Source organism: Tympanuchus pallidicinctus, unplaced genomic scaffold, assembly GCF_026119805.1.
Source record: "Tympanuchus pallidicinctus isolate F22 unplaced genomic scaffold, pur_lepc_1.0 scaffold22, whole genome shotgun sequence".
NCBI classification, from domain to species: domain Eukaryota; kingdom Metazoa; phylum Chordata; class Aves; order Galliformes; family Phasianidae; genus Tympanuchus; species Tympanuchus pallidicinctus.
Window position 1 is genome coordinate 11,960,515 of NW_026294739.1, and position 25,051 is coordinate 11,985,565.

The 25,051-nt window shown below is 48.4% G+C and overlaps 3 protein-coding genes and 1 long non-coding RNA gene across 9 annotated transcripts in view; 3 read left to right on the plus strand and 1 right to left on the minus strand.

Annotated features, from left to right (window-relative positions):
• Positions 1-1,184: 1,184 nt before the first annotated feature.
• Positions 1,185-7,244, minus strand: LOC128082390 (uncharacterized). The gene is made up of 2 exons (XR_008207653.1): positions 7,113-7,244; positions 1,185-4,965 (listed from the first exon to the last, which is right to left on the minus strand). It is a non-coding gene; the product is annotated as an uncharacterized LOC128082390 (long non-coding RNA).
• Positions 3,819-6,738, plus strand: APOD (apolipoprotein D). The gene is made up of 4 exons (XM_052686471.1): positions 3,819-3,941; positions 4,210-4,331; positions 5,280-5,368; positions 5,777-6,738. The coding sequence occupies exons 1-4, from the start codon at positions 3,819-3,821 to the stop codon at positions 6,010-6,012; spliced, it is 570 nt and encodes a 189-aa protein (XP_052542431.1). The 3' UTR covers positions 6,013-6,738.
• A 231-nt stretch (positions 7,245-7,475) lies between the features above and the next one.
• Positions 7,476-19,683, plus strand: PPP1R2 (protein phosphatase 1 regulatory inhibitor subunit 2). 3 transcript variants are annotated; one of them, XR_008207377.1, is made up of 8 exons: positions 7,476-7,665; positions 11,568-11,675; positions 12,114-12,194; positions 12,491-12,594; positions 13,905-14,087; positions 15,245-15,453; positions 16,957-17,007; positions 18,311-19,683. XR_008207377.1 is itself a non-coding variant. In XM_052685184.1 (7 exons), the coding sequence occupies exons 1-6, from the start codon at positions 7,508-7,510 to the stop codon at positions 16,959-16,961; spliced, it is 639 nt and encodes a 212-aa protein (XP_052541144.1). In that variant the 5' UTR covers positions 7,476-7,507; the 3' UTR covers positions 16,962-17,007; positions 18,311-19,683. The 3 variants fall into 3 exon arrangements, 2 of the variants coding, with proteins under 2 accessions (XP_052541144.1, XP_052541143.1); XM_052685184.1 differs by lacking the exon at positions 15,245-15,453; XM_052685183.1 differs by lacking the exons at positions 15,245-15,453; positions 16,957-17,007.
• A 736-nt stretch (positions 19,684-20,419) lies between these two features.
• ACAP2 (ArfGAP with coiled-coil, ankyrin repeat and PH domains 2) overlaps positions 20,420-25,051 on the plus strand; it is a 55,830-nt gene continuing 51,198 nt past the window's right edge. For all 4 annotated transcript variants that reach the window (XM_052685176.1, XM_052685177.1, XM_052685178.1 and 1 more), the window contains exon 1: positions 20,420-20,559. In XM_052685176.1, coding sequence (XP_052541136.1) covers positions 20,507-20,559 — 53 coding nt within the window. In that variant the 5' untranslated portion in view covers positions 20,420-20,506. The remainder of the gene's footprint in view (positions 20,560-25,051) is intronic.

The window sequence follows — 25,051 nt, forward strand, 5'->3', positions numbered from 1 at the left end:
TGTTAGAAAGTGGAAAACCAAATCTGTTTTGTTGTTATAACTGATGTCCATATCACTGTTACCTCTTCCATCAGCTGAATCACTTTTTGTAGCAGAATAGAAGACATTGCTCCAGACTTATGTGTCAATGCTACAGAAGTGAATTAATCATTCCTGAAATCCCCTGACTAGTACAAAGCTCACCATGAATGGTATCTCTGTGCTATTTCAAAGCCTAACTGTGGATTGAAACAAAGCCAGAGCACTGGGTGCAGAATGTATGCTATTTATTTTCTGTACAGGGTAAGCTCCAGCCGGGGAACACTCAGGCCTGTGTTGCACTGAGGCAGATGAGTTCCAGCCCAGCAGCCTCACTGCAGCCACTCAGGGCACAGCCATCACCTCTGCTGCAATGATCTGCAGCCTGTGCAAAGTCCCACCACAGCTCCAAGTATGCTGGACGAGCATTTGATAAATGCTTCAGTTTGCTGGGAACCACTGAAGGACTCTGCCAAAAAATGGATGTGTGTGGGAAGGAGTGCCTGGGCCAGGCTGAAGCGCTGACCCCTGTGACATGATGTGGTGTGGCACAGCACAGCCTTGGAAGCTGCTGCATGGCCCTGGAGGAGTCCTCCACAGCACCCCTCCTCGCTCCTCCAAGTGGGGCTGAACACAACGCTGTGCCTGGTACCCAGCACAGTGAGAGATAACGCAGCAGTGAAATGCAAAATGAACATTTTTTTGCCCTTATTTAGCAGTGTACAGCGTGGTACGGGGCACCTCTGGGTCAGGCTGGAAGGCTGGGATCAAGCGGTACCTGAGCTCTGGTCCACAGGGGTGAAGTTCTGCCACCTCGGCAATGTAGTCCTGTCTGAGGAGATTGCCTGGCTATACCTCTCTGTCCTTATTTTAATTTGCTGTGTTTCATTTTTTCTCCTATCAGGCAGGGAGGGACCCCACTGACTTCTCTCCCCAGGGATTTGCCCACCTGGACCAGGGCAACCTTCACCGCCAGGACTGCTTTGGCATAATAACATCTTGTTCAGTTTTACAACTCCTTAAATCTCTCTCTGCCTTCTTGTGTTTTGAATATGTAATTGGATAATTTCCGAGGTGGAAAATTACTCACTAATGTACACACATGAATCACAACATCTTTCAGGCAGTCACCTTGGACCACATTCCTCCATCCCAGAGGCCACTACTTGCTTCCAGGGCTTGTTTATTTCCTTCGGTTCTATAGCTGTAATTGGAATTTTTACACCATTTTGCACAAACAGATTTCAAAGCACTTTCTGCCACTCCTAGAAACGGAGAAGAATTCCCACCTGCCCTTCTTTTCTCTGCCTTTTCCCCTCTGGGCTCATTTTTGTCTCAGTGCATGTTTTGGCCTGTTTGGCCTTCCCAAAACCACGTTTCCTTTAGAGGAGGTAGAAAAACACTCCAGATGAACTTGCAGGGGAGAAGACAGAGAAAGGGAAGAAAGGAACCTTCTGTATGAGGAAGAGCCACAGTGTTGTCCCTGTGCTGGATCTCTGCCGTGGCCCCAGGACATTCTTGCTCCAGCACTGAGGCAGGAGCTGCTGGTGTCCCACAGCAGAGGCTGAGCTCCTGGTCACTGCAGTGCCTCCAACAGAGGCTTTTCCAGCTGCTCTCCCATCCTTTGCAACTGAAAATCCCAGGGCAGCTCCACCACCCTGCCACAAGCAGCAGCCCCAGGAGCCATCCAGCCCTGCATCCACCGCATGCTGTGCTCCCTGAGAAGCACTTCCACGTGGAGCTTCTAAGCAGTACCACAGTCAGTGTGCACACTGCGGCGCTCTCCATGGCAGAGGTGGACGGGGGAGACGGCATTTTGGAGGAGACCCCTCCCTGCCTCAGGCTCTCAGTGCAAGGAGGGGTTCCATTGCCTCCCGCCCTAAGCAGGCATCCCTGGGGTGCACGGTGAGGAGCGGGCAGCAGCATCTGGTCAGAGCGCTTTGGCACCCAGACACGGGTGGAGGCGCCGTTCCTGCAGCAGCGCTCCGGGCACCTCCTGCTCTCCCTGGGCTCGGCTTCCCCCCACCTCTCCTCCTTCCTGTGCTCCCAGCCCTGCCCCAGCTTCCTGCTCTTTGATGTGCCTCCCTCCTCCGCCCCGGGCCAGGAGCCACCCGCCAGCTGGAGATGAGCTCTCTGCACCCTGCAATTAAGCTGCTCGGGAGGCTCAGCTTCAGCTTCCCCCTGACCCTTGGCTCTGTGTGGCCGGGCAGATACAGAGGGACAGCCCAGGCACCAGGCAGCCCAGCAGCCAGGACCCAGCTGTCAGCTCACCTCGGTTCTGTCTTAATGCACCTGAAGGGGCCCATCATGGCCTGACTGTCCCTGCATGGGCTTTTTGGGAGGGATATTTGTGGCTCTTGGGGCATCATGTGAGCAGCCAGGGGATCCCTAGGATGTGCACACACATGTAAGTGCACACAGAGTGAAAGTCTCAGCAGATATAAGGTTTTAAAGACAGCAATTAACCACACGGGGCAGCTGGCTGCCACCCAGCTCCTTGCATAACGCATGGGCCCGGCGGATGCACAGATGACTGCTCTGCTGTCAGAGCCATTTGCTGGGCACCTGTTGGAAGGGCTGTCAGCTCAGCATACCACTAATTACATTGACACCTTTCATTCGGGATGAGACAAGTCTGGAAAACAAACTGCCAAAAGACCCTGCGGCTCCTCAGCATTCCTGCAGTGCTTCCTGCACTTCATCCTCCCCGTGCGCTGGGTCTGACCAGGATGACTGGGAGCTGCCTTGCACAAGCACTGCACACACTGCCAGCCTGTGTCACCAGGCAGACCCTGCACAGAGGTGGCTGTGAGCAGCCGGTGCTCCCCCCAGCAGGAGGCCCCTCTGTGGGTCGGCCATGGGGTGGCACCACGCTGCAGTACAGACCCCATTCCGTGCACACCAAGGGTCCGTGGGACGTGGGGCAGAGGACAGGCTCTGTGCGAGACGGGACGGTCACATCTCACCCAGGAGCACAGTGATGGGTCAGTGCAACAGGGCAGGGCTGCAGGTTCTCCCTCCCGCTGTGTGCAGCCACAGGGCTGTGTGAGCGGCCGGCCGGGGCTGCCCAGCAGCAGGGAGCAGAGCGCAGAGACGAGGGGTGCTGTTTGCATGGGTGAGCAGCCAAGGCACGGCCCATCCCTGGCCCCATACCAACCACGGATCCAAGGCAGCCGACCGGCCCTCCGCAAAGTAAAACACGTCCAAGGCCAGGGAGTGGCTTGTGCTGGTGCTGAATAATGAGAATCCTGGCTCGCTTATAAAAAGAGGGGTGGAGATCTCCCTGCAGAGCTGTTCTGTACGGACCTGGTCCTTCGCGGAGCATCGCTGTGTCTCATCAGCCAAGGTACGTGTATGAGCTAGGAGATGCTGTGTTTGTCCACAGAGAGGCCATGCCCTGCAGCTGGAGGCAGGCTGGGCTCATCTTCAAAACTTGGGGAAATGCCGCTGCCGCTCCTTTCTGGACGCAGAGCAGCTCCATGCCCGGACCGTGTGGGCAGGGTTGTGGAGCTGGGTCTATGTGGGGTAGAAGGCACAGGTCTCACCCGGCTCTGCACTGCTCAGCACATCATGAAGGATGCTGCATCGTGCCTGGGGCATGGGGCTGGGGGCTGTGCTGCAGGAAACGTGCCCTCTGCCTCCTCACAGCACACCTCGCAGGGGTCAGATCACACTTCATTTGGTGTTGATGAAATTGTGAGCACCCCAGCACCTGAAGCTGCGCTGTCCTTCCTGTCACCTCTCAGGACCAAATGCAGCTTTTTTCCTCCTTCCCAGGTCTGTTTCCCACCAGCACAGCCATGCTGGGCATGGCAGTGCAGCTCTCAGTCCTGCTCGGTCTCCTCGGCTTGGGGAACGCACAGATGTTCCACATGGGACCATGCCCAGACCCACCAGTGCAGCAGGACTTCGATATCAACAAGGTGTGAAGTGATTCTAAAGCCTCACAGCAGGCAGTGAGGGGGTTTGGGTGGCACAGGAGCAGTGGCACAGTGCTCAGATATGGGTCGGTGGTGACTTGGAAGCCCAATGGCAGCAGTGATACCGGTGCCCTGCTCCCGGTCCAACCCAGCCCTGTGCAGGAGGAGCCACCCTGCTGCAGTGCCTGTGGCTCACATAAACCCAGTGGGCTCAGCCGTTCCACCTCCAGTCCTTGTGCTCCAAGCTTCTCTCTTGACTTTCTTTTCTCAGTATTTGGGAAAATGGTACGAGATAGAAAAGCTGCCCTCAAATTTCGAGAAAGGAAGCTGTGTCCAGGCAAACTACTCTCTGAAGGAGAACGGGAAGTTTAAAGTGATCAACAAGGAGATGCTGTAAGTGCCGGTGTGCAGGCCACGCCTGTATTGGTGAGGCTTCCACCACCCCTCCTCCTATCCTAGGGGGTGATTTTTCTCCACATCCCCTGTTTCTGGCTGCTGGGGGAGGAACAAACACAGATGTTGATGTATCAGGCTCTGTGCTAGCCCTGGTGCCATGGAGTGCCAGTGGCAGGAGGAGCACGTGAGCAAGCAGGGGGGATGCGCCGTCCCCTCGGTCCCTGGCATGGCATGGGGACTTTGTTCTGCCTCACAAGAACAACAGCGTGGCACCAGGCACCTTGTGGCCGGCAGGGAGCTGTGCCCATGCTGCTCTCTGGCTGCACCGCATTGTCCCTGCAGCTCCCACTCTGGCAAACAGCTGTGTGCTGTTTGTGGGATGCAGGCGGCGTGCCAATGGGGCTGTGCGCTGCTGTCCTGGATGTTCCTGTTTCACAAGAAACAGCGAAACTTTCCTGCCCCAAGGGCAGCGTGGAGGTCTTGAGGCATGTGGCGGATAAAGGCAATTATCAGATGGGTGTCCAAGTGGCAGAGCCTGCTGCCAGCAGGGCCGTGCTCAGCACCTGCAGTGGAACAAACCCCAGCTCACCGAGCAGGGGCGGGCCACTGGTGTGCGGAAGAGTGTGCTGACCTGGAAAAAACACAGGTGATTAAACAGAGGTGAACACACAACAAGCAGCAGGGTCTGGCAAGCCCTGGCACATCACATAAGGTGCTGGGCTCTGCCTGTCCTGCGCAGGGAGGTCTGCATCTTTGCTGTATCCTGGGTGCTGCTGGCCCCCATCCCTGCAGGCCAGCAGCTCCCACAGGCAGTAGGAGCGGTCTGCCCCTGTTGGTAGGCAAGGGTATCTGGAGGGGTGATGTCCTGCCCACGTAGTCAGGAAATTGAAATGTGATTTCAAGCATGGCTGATACGATTTCTTCCCTGTGTCCTCCTGCCCTTAGTTCCAGTGGCAAAATAAATGAAATTGAAGGAGAAATCATGCACACAGATGTGAAGGAGCCGGCCAAGCTGGGCGTCCGCTTCAACTGGTGTAAGTACTGCTGATGTGAGCGGGCTGAGCTCCCTCGCAGCAGAGGGGCAGAGCCACAGAGTAAGGGCCAGGCCTGCCCTGGGGCCTGGCAGCACAGTGGGGTGAGGGCATGGGGCTCAGAGCAGGCAGGGGCCTGAGGCACATGAGTATGGATAGCATACTGCCAGACGACTGAGCAAGCAAGTTGGGTCATAGTGTTAATTCCCCTGCTACAGCTTCCCATGCAGGGCTTTGTGGCATTTTTTGGGTCCCTCTGGCAGAGCGAGGAATCCTGATGGGGTTTTGTCAACAAGATCTGCAGTTTCACAGCTCGGCAGCAGCAAAAGCGGGGGCAGCTCTAAGTCTGAGCTGTGGCCACCCGCTGTGCAGGAGTGGCTGCCCCCAGTGTAACCGAGCCTCTCTCCCCAGTTATGCCTTCTGCACCATACTGGGTCATCTCCACTGACTACGAGAACTACTCGCTGGTATACTCCTGCACCAACATCCTCTGGCTTTTCCACTTTGACTACGCCTGGATTATGTCCCGAACTCCCGACATGCACCCAGACACTGTAGAGCACCTGAAGAGCATGCTCCAGTCCTACAAGATCGACACCGACAAGATGATGCCCACGGATCAGCTCAGCTGCCCCGCCGAGATGTAACTGCTGCCATGCACAGCAGGCCAGCTCTGAACTGGGTCGCTTCCCTTATTAGCCAGTAGTGTTTCTGTGTAAGAGAGCAAAGCAATGATCCCTTCGCTCACAGTAGTCTGCCAGCCCCGCACTCTGTGTGTCACTCCCGCTGTCGCTGTTCCTCCCAGTCCATCTCACCCCACCTGACTTCTGCAGTGTGGCTGACTGCAAGCTGATGGGGGAAGACAACCAGCAACTGATGTGCAGGCATGGGGCTCTGCTGCTGCCACGGGTCCCACAGCATGTGGATGCAAAAAGCTGTGAGATGCAGGGGAGACTCATCATGAACCCAGTTTTGGTTCTGATGCTTCTAGGCCTGCTGGGAACACAGGGGACAGTGCTGCAGCTGGGGCCAGGCATTTTGAGTGTGCTTTCTCTGCAGGTTGCTGCCACATCTGATCTCCACTCTAAAATTCAGATTTGGTTTTTGTATTTAAAGCTTGGGAAGTCTCCAAATGCCCAGAACCTTACCACAGCTCCTTCCCACGGTCTGCATGTGCCCCCAGCTGCCCCTAGCGAGGCCTTGCAGAGCCCCCGGGCCAGCACCTCGTGTTCTCACGCACAGCTCATAGTAGGTCCTGCCTACAATGTGCCTTGTCCTGCTTCCACAGCTGCCCTGCTCAGCACCTCACTCCCGCTGCAGCTCTGCTCGCATAGCACCGAAGCAACTCATTAAAAACAAAACCAAGCACCTGCTCCCGGCCCTCTGTGCCTCCCTGCGGCGCTTCCCAGCCCACTGCAGCCTTCCTGCAGCCCCTGGACTGTGAGGGGCTCGGCCAGACCCTGCCTCCCACCTTCACCCCTGGCCCTGGGAGCCCTGGGCTGCACCCCACAGCCGTGTAGGGTTGCATGCAGGTGCCGTGCTCATGCCATCTCCCCTTCATGGCTCTCAGTGCTTCCACCACAATCCCATGGTGCAGCCCAGGCTCTCCCTGCAGCCTCGGGGTAACACGGGGACACGTGGGGATGCAGACAGCCGCACGGCCGCTTCCCACTGGGTGACATCTGGGGGCAGATCACTTCGTTTCTCCCCAGGGGTTCAGTCTCCCCAGTTCTAAGGCAGCATTCACCCAGCCTGGCGTGGCGTCGCCCTGCCCAGCTCTGAGATGGACGGGGACAGGAACGGGACAGAAACGGGATGACAGTGAGCCGTTCCTGCGAGAAACCGCACGCGGGCCGTGCGGGCCGCGCCCCACGTGACACCGATCGCCATCCACGACAGGGCACGGGCGCGAGGCCCCACGCGCGTGCCGGAGCCCCGTGCACGCGCAAGAGCTCGCCGTGGGCGCACGGCGCCCCACCGCGGTCGAGCAGGAGCACTGCAGGCAGGACAGCGGCGGTCCTCCAACCACCAGGGGGCGCGGCAGCGAAGGCGCAGCGCTACCTGTCCGGCGCCGGCGGATCTGACGCCATGCGGCTCGGGGCGGGCCGAGGCGGGGGCCGGAAGTCGGCAGGCGGCGCGGCCATGGAGGCGCCTTCGGTGCCGGCCGCTTCGGCGGCGGGAGCGTCGGGCCGGGCGCCCATCAAAGGCATCCTGAAGAAGGGCGGCGGCAAGCAGTCCGCGGGAGGCGCGGGGCCTGGGGCCCGGCAGGCCAGCCCGGCCCGCGACGACGACGAGCACGGGTGAGGGCCGCGCCCAGGCCGGCGGGGTGGCGGCGCGGGGCTGAGCGCGCTGTGTCGTGAGGCGGGTCGGAGCGGGGGGCGCGGGGCGTTGAGGGCAATGAGGGCAGTGAGGGCTGAAGCGCAGGAGAGGCCCTGGCGCTCAGCAGGACAGCCTCGAGATGCCGTAACGCTGCAACGTTAGTCTGAGCGCCGGCACGCTCCCAGGCTGCCGTATTTATAACGTGGCTTCAGACAGTTTTCTAATCTGAGACCCCGGTATTGCGAGGAGAGGCGAGGAATAATAATGAAATAAAATAAAATGGGCGCGTAGTCTTCTTTATAGCATAGTAATTCCTTTTCCCCTTTGGCTGGGCAGTCATTAATACAGTCCGAGTCTGCAAGGTAGGACAGAAAACCTTTGGTTTGCTCTCTTGCCTGCTAAGGGCTCCTGCTTTCCAGGGAGAAAGTATTGCAATGGAAGCCGTGACGTGATGGCTTTGGGAGTACAATCAGATGTAAGTAAGAATGTGCTACACACAAGTTGTCCCTTTTTAATGTTTTCCTTCTGTTCCCTAGTTTTAATATAAGGACAAGAAACTGACTGACAGCAGGCATAAAGTAAAACTGGCTGTTAGGAGCCTCAGCTTCATTTTTCTGGAGTCTTTTTTCCGCCACCCTGTAGGATGAGCAGAAGTTAGAATACAGGCTGCTGAGCTGAGTATGTGGGACAGCTGGTATTGCAGTTAAGTGAGCAGGACTCCATCTTCTGTTGCTTGTTTTCTGATGAGAGTCAATAAATGCATCGTTAGGTTAATTCTGAAATTGCCTTGCAAGTTAAAGTACACTGTCTAAACCTGGCACATTGCAATAGAAAATTTCCTGAAAAGATCAGAATAGGATATTTAATGTTAGGCTGTGTGCAGCTGTTGTTTTCTGGATGGCAGCTCTTCATTAAAGTGATTTTATTTGGTCAGAAGTAGCACCATTTTGTACTCTGAAAGAATGGCAAGCAGTACTGCAGTTATTTTCCTTTAAGACTAAAAAACAGGTTTATAAATTAACACCTCTGTTTTCTTAGTGCACGTCTGTCAGCAGCCTCCCTGCTTCTTTCTAGCATTGAAATTCAAATCTGAACGCCTTTAAAAATAGCTGTAGATAAAGGAGCTCATTGTGTCAGCTGTCATCTTTCAAAGTACCGTGTTCAGAAGAGCTCTCGTACTTTCATCGTCATCAGCCTTGTGCTATTGCTGGCGATGATGATATCCTTAATGAAGGCGTGATTCAAGAGAGAAATTGGCGAAATTGAGACATCACTGGGACAGCATCTGAAGGGCTGAGATGATGGCTTAACGGGAGAGACGTTCTTGGCAAACCAGATAGGAAGTATGTTTTGCCTTCGCACTCCTGTTAGAGTTTCTGTAGGACGTGACATGGCATTGTACAAAGTAGCTGGCTCTATTTTGCTGTTCCTTGGCCCTGTTTGCTGGGTAGTCCTGCAAGTAGCTGTGTTGGAACTGGCAGGAGTGAGGGAGTTAGGAGATGTATTCCTTCGAGTAATGCTGCAGCCTCTGACCTGTTGGCTTGTGGTATTAGAATGAATGATTTAGACATTTGAAGGCGTGAAAGAATACGAACGAATACTTGTGGAATGTTTCATCTTTTAAATCTGATTTTACTAAGGAAGAGTCTGTTTCACATATAGAAATATGAACCTGGTCCTCTGAATGGATGCAGGAAGTGTTTTGTGGTGATAGTCGTAAGCTTTGTTGTTAATGCTAGGCTGCCATGGCGTGCATAAGCACGCTGAATTGGAGGCAGCCAAGGGAGGTGTGTGTTTTTAGAGCACTTAGTCACCCTCCTGCGATGCTGTTTTCCACCAAGGGGTGAGATGACATGCTTGTCTCTTTGTCGCTCATGATCATTTTTTTCCCAGCTGAATTTCAAGTTGTGTTCTGGGGTGTGTTCCACAGCCAAGGCTTTTTGTGTTGAAATGTAAGTTTAAACACATGACTGTGAAAAACAGGCCACTAAATTCTCTTTCCATGTTGCATTTGCGAGTTCCTGAATTGCTAGCTGTGGACCATCTAATTTCCAGACTGGTATACGAGGCAGATTGGGTCCTGTGCTGTGAAGTGGTGCAGGTTACACCTGGGTGTCCTGTGGGCAGCGCAGTGAGCACTAAGGTGTGGGTGGGACCATCCCCCATCTGTCATATTTCCTCTCTACCTGAGCTTGCCCTTTGTGCCATCATCCAGCTGCTATGGCTAGTAAAAATTCTCACGTGCTCCCTGTAACCACGTGCTTGTGGTACGTTAATCACAGGAGCTTGAAGCAGCTGTTCAGCTGGCATTGAGACAGTGGTTTTTAGAACCTTCACGAGGCAGGTTTGAGTAGCGGACATTCCTACACTGGAGCTCTTGCTTTGTCATCGTGGAGCTCACGACTCTCCACCAAAGCAGGCACTCTGACTCGTGTTCTGTCTGCTCAGCTTGCAATCCTGGTGTTGCAGTTTGCACAAGGTGATTAAATAGATAGGGAACTTCAGAAGGGAACTTATGGCATTGGTTAGTTTATGTTGAAGTTATTCAGCTCACAGGTCTGTGGCACATAGGATTCTGCATCAGCTCTTCCACTTCTATTTCTTTTATCCTTTCCGTTTCTTTCCGTCGTATTATGGAGAGCTCTCCATGAAGGCTAAGCTTTGTTTGTCTTTGGAATTTTGCATTATCAGTTTTGTTTTACGGATGGCATTCTGCTTAAAAGCAGTACTATTACTGAGACTGAGTTCAGATGTCAGGTCTGGCAATTTGTTATTGGAGCAGTCTGTACTTAAGTGAGAGCATGTGAGCTACGTTCTTTCCGCCAACTGTGCCCCCTACAGGGAAAGGAAATCCATAGTGGAACTTGATGCTGTTCTAGAATTACATTTCTTGGTTTAATCTAAGAGAAGGCCACTTCTTGGGAAGGCTGTGTTGATGCTTTAGGAAAAATGTGGAACCTGGTAGGTCCTGTTGACTAAATCTTTCACAGAATGGCTTTGGTTGGGAGGGACCTCAAAGATCCAACAGCACTGGTTGCCAGTCACTAAATCAGGCACTGGATCAGGTTGCCCAGGGAACCTTTCAGTGGCTTCTAGACCAGCAGAGGAGGGACTTTTCCACAAGGCAGTTGCTTCCCTTGTGGCTTTCATGTTGTGTCAGTCTGGGTAGGCTTTTGTTTCTACAAATACGCATAAAATGATGCATTCTGTGACTAATTGAGGAAATCCTAAATTAAGCAGCATGGCTGGTGGCTGGCTGTATAGAGCACGAAACTCCCTTTGGTTAGTTACAGCAGTGAGTCAGTTCTGTTTTATGGTTCCAATTTAAGATGACAAAGGCAGTATTAACAACCACCTTGTTCAGTCCAATTAGTTTTACTGCAGGAAGTTATCTGTTGGTTGCTATTGTTTGTGCAGCGGTTCTGCAGACAGTCCTGGCAGCTCACCGAGCTGTGCTGAAGTGGAAGTTGGTTATTTCTTTGCATCAAGTGTTGAGGGCTGTAATGACAGGAAGAATGATTGTTGCAGTGACTTGCAGTGAGCAGCTGGTTAACGGGCAGTGAGTGGGCAGCACTGGTGGTCTCTTGAAGATGTGCACAGGTACTTGAACGTATCTGTGAGCACTGGTTCATTTAGATACTGTGACTCGTTAGGGAAAGGGAAGTCACAGCGGTGATTTGTCCTGACCCAACAGAAGTGTGCGTGAGGTGGTGCTTAACAACCACCTTTATACTTCAAACTTGCCCCCGTGCCTTAACAGTGCTTTTTTTCCATAGTGTAGAATTGAGGGCAAAAATCGCTCTCAGCATTCCTTTTCCATGGCCAAACAGAATGAGCTGATTTTAGGGGATTAAAACAAAACCACTTTGCTGTCTTGTTTCAGTAAAAAATCTCAGAAATGGGACGAAATGAACATCATAGCCACGTACCACCCAGCGGGCAAAGATTATGGCCTGATGAAAATCGATGAGCCGAGTACTCCTTATCACAGGTAGGTTTCTGAATGGCCATCTGACACGAGGCAGGTGACAGGGTAGTTTTGCAGTGAAGTAGACTTTCTGCCTGACATATTACTGACTGTGCTATCCTACTGAGTATATGCAACATACTTGAATTGACAAAGCTTTTAAGTAAAGGCTTATAGCTACAAGAAGGACCGTCAGTGAAATTTTGGAGGTCTGTGAGTACTGGAAGATGTACATATCTCTCAGGTTTCACTCATGTAATTGACGTCTCGTTTGTTTTTTATAGTTAGCATCTATGTACTAGAATATAAATTGTCACTCATCAATATTTAAATAGATTTGGAAAGCTTTTAAAGTATTACAGGAGTCTTTTAATTGAGTGCTGTAACATTTTGACTGTTACATCAATTGAATTTATACAACAAATAATTGATAAAGGCTGCTCTCTTTGTTTGCATTCCAAGCATGGTAGGAGATGATGATGAAGATGCAGTGAGTGATTCGGAATCAAATGAGCCCTTAAGAGCAGATGTGTTGAGTAAGAAGTAAGTATTGTCACAGAAAATGGACTAAATGTTAGGACTGTGTTCTTTTTTATGGGTTGGTTTGCTTTTTGGAAAGGTGTTTCCTTTTTATCTTGATGCCAACTTTTGGCTGTTGTCAAATGAAGTAGTTTTCTGGGTTGATAATCCCACTGGTACTTAAAATCTCTTGCAGATTGTTAATATAAATAAGTGTAGCAAAAATACTGAACCAAGTTTGTATGAGTGTTCTGAAATTTCATGCATTTTATGCAGTGAAAAACTTGATGGTTCATGATGTTGTATTTTATCTTCATTAGGCTGGCTGCTGCAGCTGAGGGTAAAGGACCCAAGGTTATAGCGAGGCAAGAGGAAAGCAGCGAGGAGGAAGAGGAAGAAGAAGAATTAACACCTGAAGAACGAGGTAGGCATAAGTCAGAGGGGTTTTTTTGGGTGGCTTTTTTTTATTATTATTCATGTTTTTGGTTGGTTTTTGTTGGATTTTTTTTTAATACATGCAGTTTCTGCCATTCAGTAGGAAGGATTATTGAATAAAAAGTACTGCCTAAGAAAGATCTTGTGATTTGGGTACGTAGTCTTTGAAGGGTAAGGAAAAGATTAGAAACAAGCAGCTCAGTTGTTCAGTCAGAATTGTTTGGTTTGGGATTTACACGTGAAGAGGAGTTGAACATAACAAGCATAAGGACAGGAATTCCTCTTAAACCTGGGCTTCCCAAATGGAAAGCTTTTCTCTTTTGGGGCTGAGGAAATACTTCTTAATTGTATTACTTCTTTATATATATAATACATATATTATGACTTAATATACTTCAGGTAGATGTAACAATTTAATGAGTATTGCTCCAATTAAGACTCTACTAATTGCTTGCAAATATACGGGTTTGGGTTGGTGGTTGTTGTTTTTTTTTTTAATCAGTTATTATTTTCAAAGCTGCTGGATGGATCCAGCAGGATATCAACAATTATTCCTAACAAAATTTTCTCATCTTCAACAGAGCAGTAATGTTACATTGACTTAGGAAACAATAAAGCTAAGTTAAACAATAAAGCTTCTAAGGTTTCAGGTGCGTGTCATTTAGCTGGTGCTTCTCATCTTTCCTGGCCCCTGTCTTCAACGTTGAGTGTATAACCTCACAACTCCAGAGGAGGAGAAGAACGGTGTTGGGGTCACCAATAAAGAAAGTTTAATTATAAAATCTACTTTGGGAATGTTGGATGTACGAAGCAAAGATAAACTTCAGGCTGCAGGGAAGAGAAGAATATTTTCTTCTACCTGTGTTAGACAGGTGTATCTCTTATAATTAGCTTTTGATGGCTGGCCAGGACGTGTTGGACGTGTGCAGAAGTTGATTTTCTGTTCCACCAGTATGTCTTGGTTTGCCATTCAGTCTCCTTAGAAACAAGGTTTGTGAAACTCCAGAATTTTTTACACCGTTACCACTTGCTTCTCTTGATTCAGACTTCCTCGTGCTTGCAGGCTGTTCTTTTTAGAGCCCTTCAGTCATTCCAGTCCATTCATTACTACATTTTTTGAAAATCAAACTCATTTAAGAACAAAGATTGCTTGGTCATATAAACAATACATTTTCGTGGTAGGAATAAAACAAGCCTACAAAGCACTTGATACTGGTACCTCTCAGAAAAAAAAAAAAAAAAGATACTAGAACTAAAAAATAAATATATATATTGGCTTTTGGTTTTTATTATCTGCAGAAAAAAAGAAACAGTTTGAAATGAAGAGGAAAATGCACTACAATGAAGGACGAAACATCAAACTTGCAAGACAGCTAATTGCAAAAGAGCTACATGGTGAGGATGAAGAGGAGGAGGAAGAAGATGAAGAGATGCGTGATGCTCCAGATGTAGAAACAATGAACACAGAAGCTATCGAACATGGTGAGGTGCTGATTGATCAGATGCCACGTGTAGGTGTTGGTTGTCCTTTCATCTGTTGGGATGAATACATCAAAGTGTGAGAGCAAACAGGAAGAGTGAAGTATGTGTGTAATGCTTGATGTGCAGTGCTGCCTGCTGTCTCGACAGGCAGATTTGTAGTGTGATACCAAAACAATCAGTATTGTTAATTAGTCTGGGCTTCTGTTATAGCACAACAGAAAAACAGACACCTCTGCTTCAGGCCAGTACTGTCTCCACAGCATAATTGCCTCTTGGCAGTGAAGTTGTCAGCATCCTTTTTAAAGAGGCAGCTGTCCTCTACAGGATGCTTAAAGCTGTGGCCACATGAGAGGGCCTGTCCTTGTGTCACGTTGCACTTCCCTCTCCCCTCCCAACCCATGCTGTAATCAGCACTGGGAAACTAGCTTGAATGCTTCCTCCCTGTTGAGAGCAGTGTATCTAATGAGCTTTTACCTGTCTTGCTATAACTTCAAACTGTTTAAAAGTTCAGTGTGCTTTTGTCCTTAAACAGTAAAATACTTTTTAGCACAGCTGCTGGAAGAAAGTCTGGGACCCTTGGTTGGGAGCTGTTTCTGGAGCCTTCTCTGCCATCTTTAAGCTTTTCTCTGGGACTGTATAACAGAAGTTTGATTTTTGTGGTGGCCTTCTGGTGAATAACTACATCTGTTGAGTACCCACATCTGTTTGGAACAGCATATTGAACAACTTTCTGGGCATTAAAAAAACCAGACATCTCTTGTTTATGAGACTAGTGGTGATGAATCTGAAATCTGTAAACCTCATTCATCTGTTGCTTGGCAAGGCTTTGAGACGTTAGAACAGCATGCAGACTTGGGAAGATGCTGCATGGGTTTAGCTTTGCTCACATTTGCTTTTCATAACCTTGTGAACTAGAAATTCTTCCAAAATAAGTTTAAATTTCACCAAATAGAAAGGTGATTTGCCAGGTTGACTTCTTTAAGCTCTGTGGGTTGCACAGTTTGCTCCCGCTGTATCTGACAGGAAGGCTCATGCCTTCATAATGGCTTTGAGAAGGTCTTTTGGTACGTGAGTCTGAGACCCATTCATGGACCAAACTTCTCTGGTAATTTATCATATGCCTTATAATGGCTATTTACTAGAACTTCACTCTCCAGGGGAAAGGAGTACTCCAGTAGGCAACATTATGACCTTTCTCCGTGGCTTGAAGCTGCCATCTGTCTGCACTGTGCTGTAAAACAGAGGCAACTCCGCTCTCCAGCTGCATTCTCCAGGGAACAGAAGGCACACCTTTGCAGTATTTTTCCATCTCTATTGTTGAAGTCCATTCCACCTTGGCTCATAAGCAGCTTCTGAGCCACAACTGGTAACTATCAATTTTAGGCTACTCGTGGCCAATAGACTCATTAAGTATGACTGCACACCAGTTTATCAATCCGTTAACTCACTGGTTCACCTCAGTAACATGGCATATAGAAATACTCTAATTTGATGTGGTTCTCAATTCTTCACTTCTGTTGTGATACTCTGCTTAACAGGCCCTGGTGTTTTGTTATCTCCTAATCTCTGTATTTGATCAGGTCTTCACAGGTCAAGTACTGGGCTCACTTTTGTAATGGCTGGTAAACTGTATGCCCTCAAACTGATTACACACAACTTTTCTGTGGCAAGGTTGCTCTAAGGACAGTGGAATCTGGTAAAAACTGTTGATAAACAACTGTTTTCTGCCACTGCCCATGCTTTAAGAAATGCCTACATTGAGCTGATAAGTGTTCAGCAACATAATTGTTAAAGTAATGGCAAAATTTTACTGGAATCACTTTTTCCGAGATGGTAACTTTTGATTATTCTCTGACTTTTATTCGAGGTGTGCTACAGAATCTGAAGTATCTCTCAAAAGTTAGTTACTGTTTGTCTATTTATTTATTTTGGCTATGGAGCATTTCTCAAATAGCAAGTTTTAAAACTAGCTACTTGGATTCATTGCTAACCTGTACTGCTGATCATGAACTGTTGCAGGTCCATTGCTTCCTTCATGGAAGTGGATCAAATGCCGGTAATGTTCTTGTTCCTGAAGTTCCCTCCCTAGGACTGTAAGCGTGTCAGGATGTTTTTGGATCTTTCTGAAGCTACATGGGAAGTTTTTAATTGATTTGGATGGCTTTTAAAGAGCTCTTTGACTGAAAATTGTGTCTTAAAATGCTTTCTTACAGAGCAGAAGAGAGTTTCCTTCACTCAGTGTGTTGGGTGTTGCAGGCATTGACTCTTGTGACGGCTTGTTTTGGCTTCTTTCTGTTAAACTAACAGCTCTCACGTTCTTTTTAACTGCAGAGGAAACATCTGTTTTATGCTGCATGTTGTATTGTAGGTACAGTTTAATAATTTTTTTTCCCATTTTTTCCCAAATTTCTGAATTTGCAGAGATAATCTGGTGATGTGGCTACCACTTGTTAGAGCTGGCATGCAATGTCTGTTTATTGCAGTAGAATAGCGTGGCTTCCCTTGCTCCAAAGATAACTCCAGCGATGTGACACGAGGCGTTTCTTGGTAACTGCTGTGACTGTAGGGCTCTGCTGGCTCCCGAGAAGTTTTGGGGCAGTTTGGGACCCCCTTGTCACTTGGAAGGTTTTAATCAATGAAGATCCCTTTACGGTTCTTTGCATCTCTTATCCAATGCTCCTGACTGCCCTCTACCTCTTACCTTTTTCGGTTTCCAGTAGAACTAACAGTACTATCCTGGTGACTGCAAATTTTCCTTTTTGTTATATCTATGCTGAGGAAGGGGCTACAGACTTGAGATGGGATGTTAAGAAGTTTTCTGTCAGGTACCACAGAATCTGCTAATTTAAGTTGCGCTTCTTAATTACAGACTGAGATTTCTTGCTGATTGAAATGAAGATGGCCAGTCCAGTCAGTAATGGTGAGAACTGCTTGTACATTTATGCTGCTGTTTTCATCTCAGGCTGCCAAGTATTTTAAACAGATGGGTCGTTCCTTTCTTGCCTTAAGTAGCTGTACCTTATCTCATACGTGTGGATTCTGCCAGCCAAGCTTTTTGGGGAGCAGGAAGGTTAAAGTACACCGTTAAGGTTGCTTGCTTCAGCATTTCAGTTTCGATGGCATTTCTCTGGCTACTCTTATTTATGACTCCACGAACAATGTGATGGACTTTGCCAGCAAAATAGTGGCATTTGTTCCTCTCCAGAAATACCTTTCCTTTAAAAATTCTGTTTGAAATCACTGAAGGGAAATGTTCCACGTGTAGATTGAGCATAAGGATTTCAATGCAGACATGTTTTCTACTACACAACAGTATCTCTCTTCAGGAAGTACAAGGGTGTGATCTGTAGTAGATCCACTGACAAGCAGTACAGCTGTTGTTCTCTGCTTGTGGTTCATTTAGTGTTCATTGCTGTGGTAACTTAGATATTGCTGACCCACTTAGCTGTCATCTGACTGGGTGTGTTCTGCTGGACTTTGACAGAACGTTGTGTTTTCTTAACTATAGTGAGCATCACCATAAAAATGACTTATGTCAGAAGACTGGGAACATATGCAAATTGTTTCTGCTTGTCAGACATGCTATTTGCTTGTTAAATTGCACTTAGAACCAAGTCTCATTCTATGCATAAGCCTAACTGGCTTTCTTTAAGAAGGACCAGACATGGCTTTCTCTGATCTGTGTATTATGCAGCAAATTTATTTATAAACAATAGCTGAAGTCAGTAGGATTTTTCATTTTAAAATTGGTAAGGAATTTTTTCTCTGACTTATTAATGTTCTTTGTTTCAAAACTGTGAGTGGAAGGGTGCATCAGACTGTGCTACCTCATTCATTAGCTCATCTTGTTTTGAAGTGTCTCATCTGGAAATGAAACTTGACCTGAAAGGTGCTGTGCTTACTGGTGTTTCAGGAGCTTTGTATGTTAGTTCTGCAAATTGATCTCTCAAGTCTTGGGATAATCATCTCAATTTCAGGGGTGGCAAGTGGTCGGTGTTTGGTATGCAGAACGATAGCACTATTTCTTCAGAACGTCAGGGTGAAGTAATTGCTCTGAAGGTTTCTGCACTCTGAAACTGAAAGTTGCTAAAATAGGTTGCAAACATTACCTTTGAGGAAGCAAAAGTGACTTCCGAAGTATATTTTAGTGGTGCTTTGGGTTTGCTTTTTAAATATACAAGAAGTGTGAATAGTTAACTGTTTTTGTAATCTTTCTTATGCAGCACATGCTACTCATGACCAGCTGGAAAGCAGAGCACGCAGCATAGAAGAAATCTGTCCAGAACTGTAACTGCTTGTCAGAGACACGAACATAAACACTGCTTCATGACTTTTGCAAATAAGGCTCTTAAATATTAAGAAGCATATCAGTTACAATGTTGTGTTGCCAAGGTTGTTAATTTTAGACTTGTCCATTAGGCAGGAAAAAACTGTCTAATTGATTTATTCCTGTGCCTAGTATTTCATGGAGAATACTGCTTCATAATCTGTTTGACCGGAATGGCGTTCCCTGTATGTATAATGCTGATTATCTTGCATCATGTACTGTTACTCTTCATGCTTTGAAACACAGACAGTATCTGTTTTTTCACTATTTATTTGACAGTGCTCTAAGTGTGGTATCTCTTATGGAAGAGTTTGGGATTCAAGAGCTTAACGGTACAGCATATATCAAATTGGCACGCAAGCTATTTATCAGGTTTGTTAAGCAATTGAGAAAGGGATGCAAGTTTTACGTTTTTTTTTTATAAAATATTGACCTCTTAAACTAAACTTCAGTGTATTGTTACTCGTATTTTCCTAGACTCTAGAAGAAGAGTTGTGTAACTTTTCAGAGCAGTGTTATCGGTTATTTGCTGTTGACTGCGAGGCAGTACTAACATCTGGTGGAGGGAGTGTTTTACACTGGAAATGTGCTAACTTGAACTTTGAAATTAACTGTCACTTTCTCTTCCACTGGATGTTTTCTTTTCTTAAAACCATACCAACTGTTATTCTTTGGGCTCGCTCACGCTTTTAGTCTTTTCCAGTTGCATGGAGAGTGCCTGTGCTGCTAGCACCTGAAAAGGAACAGCCATGGAGGGAAATCCACATCAGGACCGAAGATGGGCTGTGTTTAGACTCTGTCCTCTATATAAGGATAACTGCTGATGATCTCACTTGGGGTTTGTAACCTGAATACTGAAAACCACTGGTCTACATCTTTCTGCATCCAGTGAGACGTAGAGCAGCTGCTTTTGTACAGTGAAGGGTGTTTGAAAGGATACAGAAGGGAAACTGCCTAATTCAAATACTTGTTTACAGTGCAGTCGTAGAGCCCTTGCAAGGAGTGGCTCCGAACCTCCACACTGCTGTAAACAGCGACGGAATTTGACTGGTGAATGTTCTAGTACTCAGAATAGTTCCTGGGCTTTATTACACAAAGTACACACTTAAGCTTAAGCTTGGTTACGAAATACAGTGTATATCTTAATTTTAGTCCGAATTTGATATGTTGCAAAAATCCATATAATTAAATATGGATCTATTTTAAAATGTTTTTGTCCACTGTATATGTGACGTTTGAATAAAGGAATGAAAGTTATTTTACAGATAACCACGTTCTCACGTGTGAGCTTTCTGGAAACCCCAGACTGAGTGTGAACAAAGCAGTGAGCGCTGCCTCGTGACCCTGATACAGGAACGATGAGAACGGATGTATCGCCGACATACGGCGCCGTGCCGTATGTTGCTGCAGCGCGCCTTTCCCAAGGCTTTCCTCTTAGCAGGTGACAGTTGCCAGCTGTGGGATGTTCAGGCTCCTCGGGGCGGCCGCTGCCTTCCCGCCGGCTGCTGTGAGTGACAGACGGCTCAGCCTATGGCAGCGCGGCGGCAGTCCCTTCCTGCTCGTGAGAGCTGCCATTGGCCTTTCGGGTCGTCGCGGCAACGAGGCGTGCCAAGTGCTGCTGGCCGTTCTCCCATTGGCTTACCTGGCCGTCACTTCTGGAGCCCGATGCGGAAGCGATCCCTGCTGCACGGCAGTGGTTGGCGCCCACCTCCAGCACAGCGGTCATTGGCCGCTCTCGCTGCTGTGCCCTCCTCTTCCGCTCTGCGATTGGCCGAGCCGCTCCCGTTCCTGCGGGTCGCCGCTCACCCGCCGTACGCCGATGCGGCGAATCCCCGCCCACCTCCGGCTGCGATTGGCCGGTGACGGCTGCCTCCTCTCGGCTGTCCGGGCCGTCAGTTCCGGCCGGGAGCGGGAGGCGGGCCGAGGGACTCTCGCTGAGGCGTCCCCGCTGCGGTCGCCGGGCCCCCGCGCGCTGCCATGAGTGCCGCCGGCACCGCCCCCTCGTAGCCCCGCCCCGTCCCGCCCCGCCCGGCCGCCGGCCTCGGCGCGGCCTCGCCCCGCACTCCGCAGCGCAGCCCCGCCGCCGGGCAGCATGAAGGTGACCGTGGACTTCGAGGAGTGCCTGAAGGACTCGCCGCGCTTCAGGTGTGCGGGGCCGGGGGGGCGAGCGGGGGGCACGCGGCGGGGCGGGAGGCGGCCGTGTGGAGCGGGGTGCGGCTCCCGCCGGGCGGCTCCGGATCCTCGGCCGCGCCCGGCCCCGCTGCCTCTGCCCGCAGCAGCAGCAGCAGCAGCAGCAGCAGCCCGCCCCGTGCCGGCGGCTCCGCTGACCCGAACCGCCGTCGGGCCCGGGCGTGCGCTCCCCTGTTGTCTCCTCTCGTTTGGCCGCAGTTCTGTAACGGCAGTGCGCTCCGTGCTGCCGATGTTTCCTGTCCGGGTCTGTCCCATCTGGTGGCGATGCGATCGCAGAGCGACTTGATTGAATCATGGAACTGTTTGATTGGCCGTAATACTGTTTGGTTACTGATAGCTGTTAGGTATAGAACGTGCTTAAGAAAGCAGGAAATTAAGATTATGATTTGTGAGCAGAAGCGTGCTGTCTCTTCAAGTTATCTTGGTTTCTCATCATATTTACCCCTCAATTCTCCTTTTCTCCGCTCCCGATCTTTTTCCTCCAAGGAGAGAAACAGTGGGAAGCCTCTTCTATCAGTCTAGTGCTCTTTTGGAGAGCCTCAAATGCTGCTGCCTCTGGAGAAACTGAGGACAACCTTATGATGAAATTGTTTGGTGCCACCAAAATGTTCTTCCAACCTTTGAGCCGTGTGCTTAAAACTACGAAGGAGCAATTCTGCAGTATTTCACGTGGGGAAGAATGCTTGTATCTTTCATTATTAATTAGCATTTACTGTTATAACTTTGGTCATTCTCAGCGTTCCTGTGGCTCACCTAACGAGTGCTCAGAAACCTTTTCTGCACATTGGCTGTGGAGGTTGCAGTGAGTTCGGTGTGTGTGCTGACATGGGAAAGGCCAGCAGGAGCCTTAGTGCTGCTCGGGGAGCAGCGTCCCCACGCTGTGCTCCTCGTAGCAAAGCAGAGCTGCGGCTGTCTCCTGGCCCTGCTGAACAGGTGGGTGCAGTCCCACTCCTTGACACCGCTGCACCTGTTGGAGCGGTTAAATGAACCTGTCAGGAGGCGAGCAGGGCACGGAGCTGTCACAGCATACTGACATCTGTAGCTGTGGAGACAACTGGAAGGAAGTGGGTGAATCAGAGTTTGTGAGTCAACAAATCCCTCTTTTGGCAAGGCACAACTTGAGTCTCTTAAATCATGCCACAACCTACAGCTGGGGATGCCCAGCTTCCTTGCTTAGATAAGCTTCTCACAAATATCGTGCTGCTCTCTCATTGGCTTTGACTTATTAATTGGGAATGCTGTAGTTGCTTGAATCAAAGGGAGGTCGGTTTGTTTACATAAGGTGCATATAAAATAACACAAGTTGTTGCTGATGCAATGATGGATAATGGGTGTGAGGATTCACATTGGATGCATGGTGTATTGTGTCTTGAGAAGGCGTGTTTTTTTTCCCAGTGGATAAAGGAATCTGTGAGTGATAAAACCCGAAGCAAGGACAGCTTGTTGCTGTTTGTGAGCTGAGTCATACCAAATCCGTTTGTGTTTGGGAGCTTGAGGTTGAGAAACTGATTTCTGACAGGACAGTAGAAAAGGCTGTGAGTCGAAGCTCATCTTTGCAAACTGGCAATCGTATTTGTTTTGCGCTTTTTTCCTTTTTTCTTTTACTTTTAAATGCACTCTTCCTTTGAAGCTCTGAAAATAATCTCACAGAAGTCATGTGCTTTTCCTCCACGGCTCCCTTTCTCAAAGTGTGGACAAACCACTGAGTTAGCAAGGAAATGTGCTTGCAGTTCTCCCGCAGCATGGTGGTGACTTCCCATCAGATGAAGAAGTTGCTGAGGGAAGGGCCGTGCAGCAGCCTTTGGGCAGCAAGATCTCAGCTGTGCTGACAAGTTCCTGGTGTATAAGCAGGAATTCCTGGAGTGCTTTTTAATACGCAAATAGTGTTGTGAAATAATGCGCTCTCCTTATCATCAAACAATGAGAATTTCAGAGTTTATTGGAACAGTTTTTCGAGCTCTTGCTACCACAATTATCAGATCTCTTGATAAATGAAGCATGCAGCCACTTTGATTGCTTTGAACGTGAATATCTAGAAAGGACAAGTAGGGTTGGGTGACGTGGGAATGGATCTGCCGTGGCAGTTAACAGTCCTGATAAATAATAGAAACAGCTCAGTTCTATTCCTTGTGATGCATGCAATTGTTAGAACTTGTTAAAAGAAACCAAAGCTTTTGTCTATTCCAGTCTATACAATACATCAGGGAAGTGTTCGAAGTTTTGAGATGATTTTCAGTCCTTATCTGTTACTCTGTGAGTGTTACTGAATTTTAAGGTTCTGTTTTTGTTTTTCTTTTGGTGAGCATGTGCTCTTAGGGGAAAGTTGAGTTCCTGAGACCCAGCTGCAGAACAGATGATGGATACAGGAGGTAGATGAAAGGATGTAAATGAAGCTGTTGCCAATTCTCATTCTTAGTGAAAATACGTGATGGGCAGTTTGAGGAGAAGGGGTGGCTATGGCATATCCTCTTCAATGGGCCCTGGGTGAGATGTGACTGAAGCTGTGGGTGAGCGGGGTTCTGCCAGGCTCGGCCTCTCTGTGAGAGCAGCACAGAGTAGGGAGGTGCTGGGGAGGTCAGATTGCTCCTGCTGCAGAAATAAAGATCTGCTTTCACCTCCAGCAGCATCTGATGCAGCTCATTTGCCTTTAGATAAGATTGAGTCCCTTGTCTCGCATGCAGGACAGGAAGAATGGGGTGTGTAGATGACAAGATTGCTTTCCTTCTCTAGGATGAAGGGCGTGATTCACTTCAGTTTGTTTTTGGTGTATCTTATGTTTATAAATGTGTCACATTTGAATGTGAATGAGCTCTTAAAACCATTGATTTTTGTTGTAGCTGCTGTAAATCTGCCCCAAGAGCTTTGTGTTGGGGTTGCATTTGATCACTTCTGCCACTAGATCAATGTACCTTTTAGGTATGAGCTTGCAATGCTCAAAAGGCAATAGCTTGAAAGAAATAATCTCTAAATTCAGTAGCTTTTGCATGAAGTTATCACTTAACTCTTATTGGGAGACCAGCTCACTGCACATCCTGCTTCGAGAGGCTGATTTAGGATGGGTATCTGAATAGGTCACTTGTGCCACATACAGATTACTACGTTTAGGATCATTTTTCTCTGCTTCTTACTGTATAACCCAAGTTTAGTCAACAAGCATCTGTTGCCCACGTGACGGAAGTGCTCTGTCACATGGCGGTGTGGAGCAGAGCAGAGCAGAGTGCCTTGCTGAGCTCAACTCACGTCGGCCTGCCACAGAGCGTAGCCTGCCTCTCATCAGGGCTGCTGTGCAGGGCACGCTGCCTCCAGACCCTGAGCGTGGTGGTGTCCAGCTCCCCCATCATGGGAGGGAAGGGCTGAGCAGATTCACAACCCATCTAGCTGTTCCAAGAGCAGTTTTGAAAGAAATTCTCTGAGCTCTCTGCTCTGTTAGGACTGGAAAGCATGTTGTGACTGACTTGGCAGGGCAGTCTGGAAAATATTGCAGAATAAGGAAGTAAGAAAGATGCGGTAACTCAAAATAGAAAACTTCTTTGTAAATATAAGGCAGGTAATAGCAAACTCATGCAGTTGTTTTTGTGATTGTAATACCCGGTGAATGGCAGCAGCCCAGCAGAATGATGCTGTTCACAGCCTGTTGGAGTTACTTAGCAGTGCCTCCAGCTGCTCATCCTTTGCTTGTGCGAGTTCTACTCTCAGCTACCTGCCAGCCATCTGTGTTTATTTCAGGTAGGACTGCATCTTTCAGATGTGCACAAAGAAAATAACTGATATTAAAAATGTACACTGGAATAGGGCATCCAGCAAATAGCATTTTCATCCAGGGCAACAAATTCTCATCAGACCAGCTTTTTAAATACATTTCTTCTATATCTCTCACACTGAAATCATTACTGCTAAGTTGTTGCAGTCCTTCCTAATGGAGACTGAAGAAATCTGTGTCTGGAAGTCAGGCTGCAGGGGTCAGGTAGGACATCTCAATTGTTCTGTTTTGTTGTTGTTTGGTGGTTTATTTTTAAAGTGCCCGTTATGTATTACAAATGTTAGTTTTGCTATGGTAATTGCAATTCTGTTTTGTTTGATTATAATTACTAAGACTTTTCCATTTGATTTTACTTAACCGTATCCCAAATTGCTGCTGTTTTCTTAGTTTTGGTTTGGCATTCTCATCTGGGAATGCAGTGGTGGGGTTGTTGTTTGGTGGCTGTTTGTGTCTTTTTTCCTAAAGAAACAAAGAAGTGAGCTTAGAGTGAAGGCAGTAACAGCCCATTACTGTATGCAGGAGGGTCATCAGTTAGCTGATGACACAGAAGAGGTCAGGTTCTTGCTGTGGTGCTGTGAGGAGCTGTGAGTGCAGCGGTGTCACCGGGGAGAGCAAAAATACAGACGTGTGGTTACTTAATGTGGTGTCTCACAGCCTTATGTTTACGTGGGCAGGAAGCAGAAGACT

Bases quoted from the DNA above. Each gene is read 5' to 3' on its own strand.
- PPP1R2 (XM_052685183.1), top strand. From the start codon at position 7,508: ATGGAGGCGCCTTCGGTGCCGGCCGCTTCGGCGGCGGGAGCGTCGGGC. The intron at 12,195-12,490 runs GTAAGTATTGTC...TATCTTCATTAG, and splicing joins GCAGATGTGTTGAGTAAGAA to GCTGGCTGCTGCAGCTGAGG. The intron at 12,595-13,904 runs GTAGGCATAAGT...TATTATCTGCAG, and splicing joins ATTAACACCTGAAGAACGAG to AAAAAAAGAAACAGTTTGAA.
- APOD (XM_052686471.1), top strand. From the start codon at position 3,819: ATGCTGGGCATGGCAGTGCAGCTCTCAGTCCTGCTCGGTCTCCTCGGC. The intron at 4,332-5,279 runs GTAAGTGCCGGT...TCCTGCCCTTAG, and splicing joins GTGATCAACAAGGAGATGCT to TTCCAGTGGCAAAATAAATG. The intron at 5,369-5,776 runs GTAAGTACTGCT...CTCTCTCCCCAG, and splicing joins GGGCGTCCGCTTCAACTGGT to TTATGCCTTCTGCACCATAC.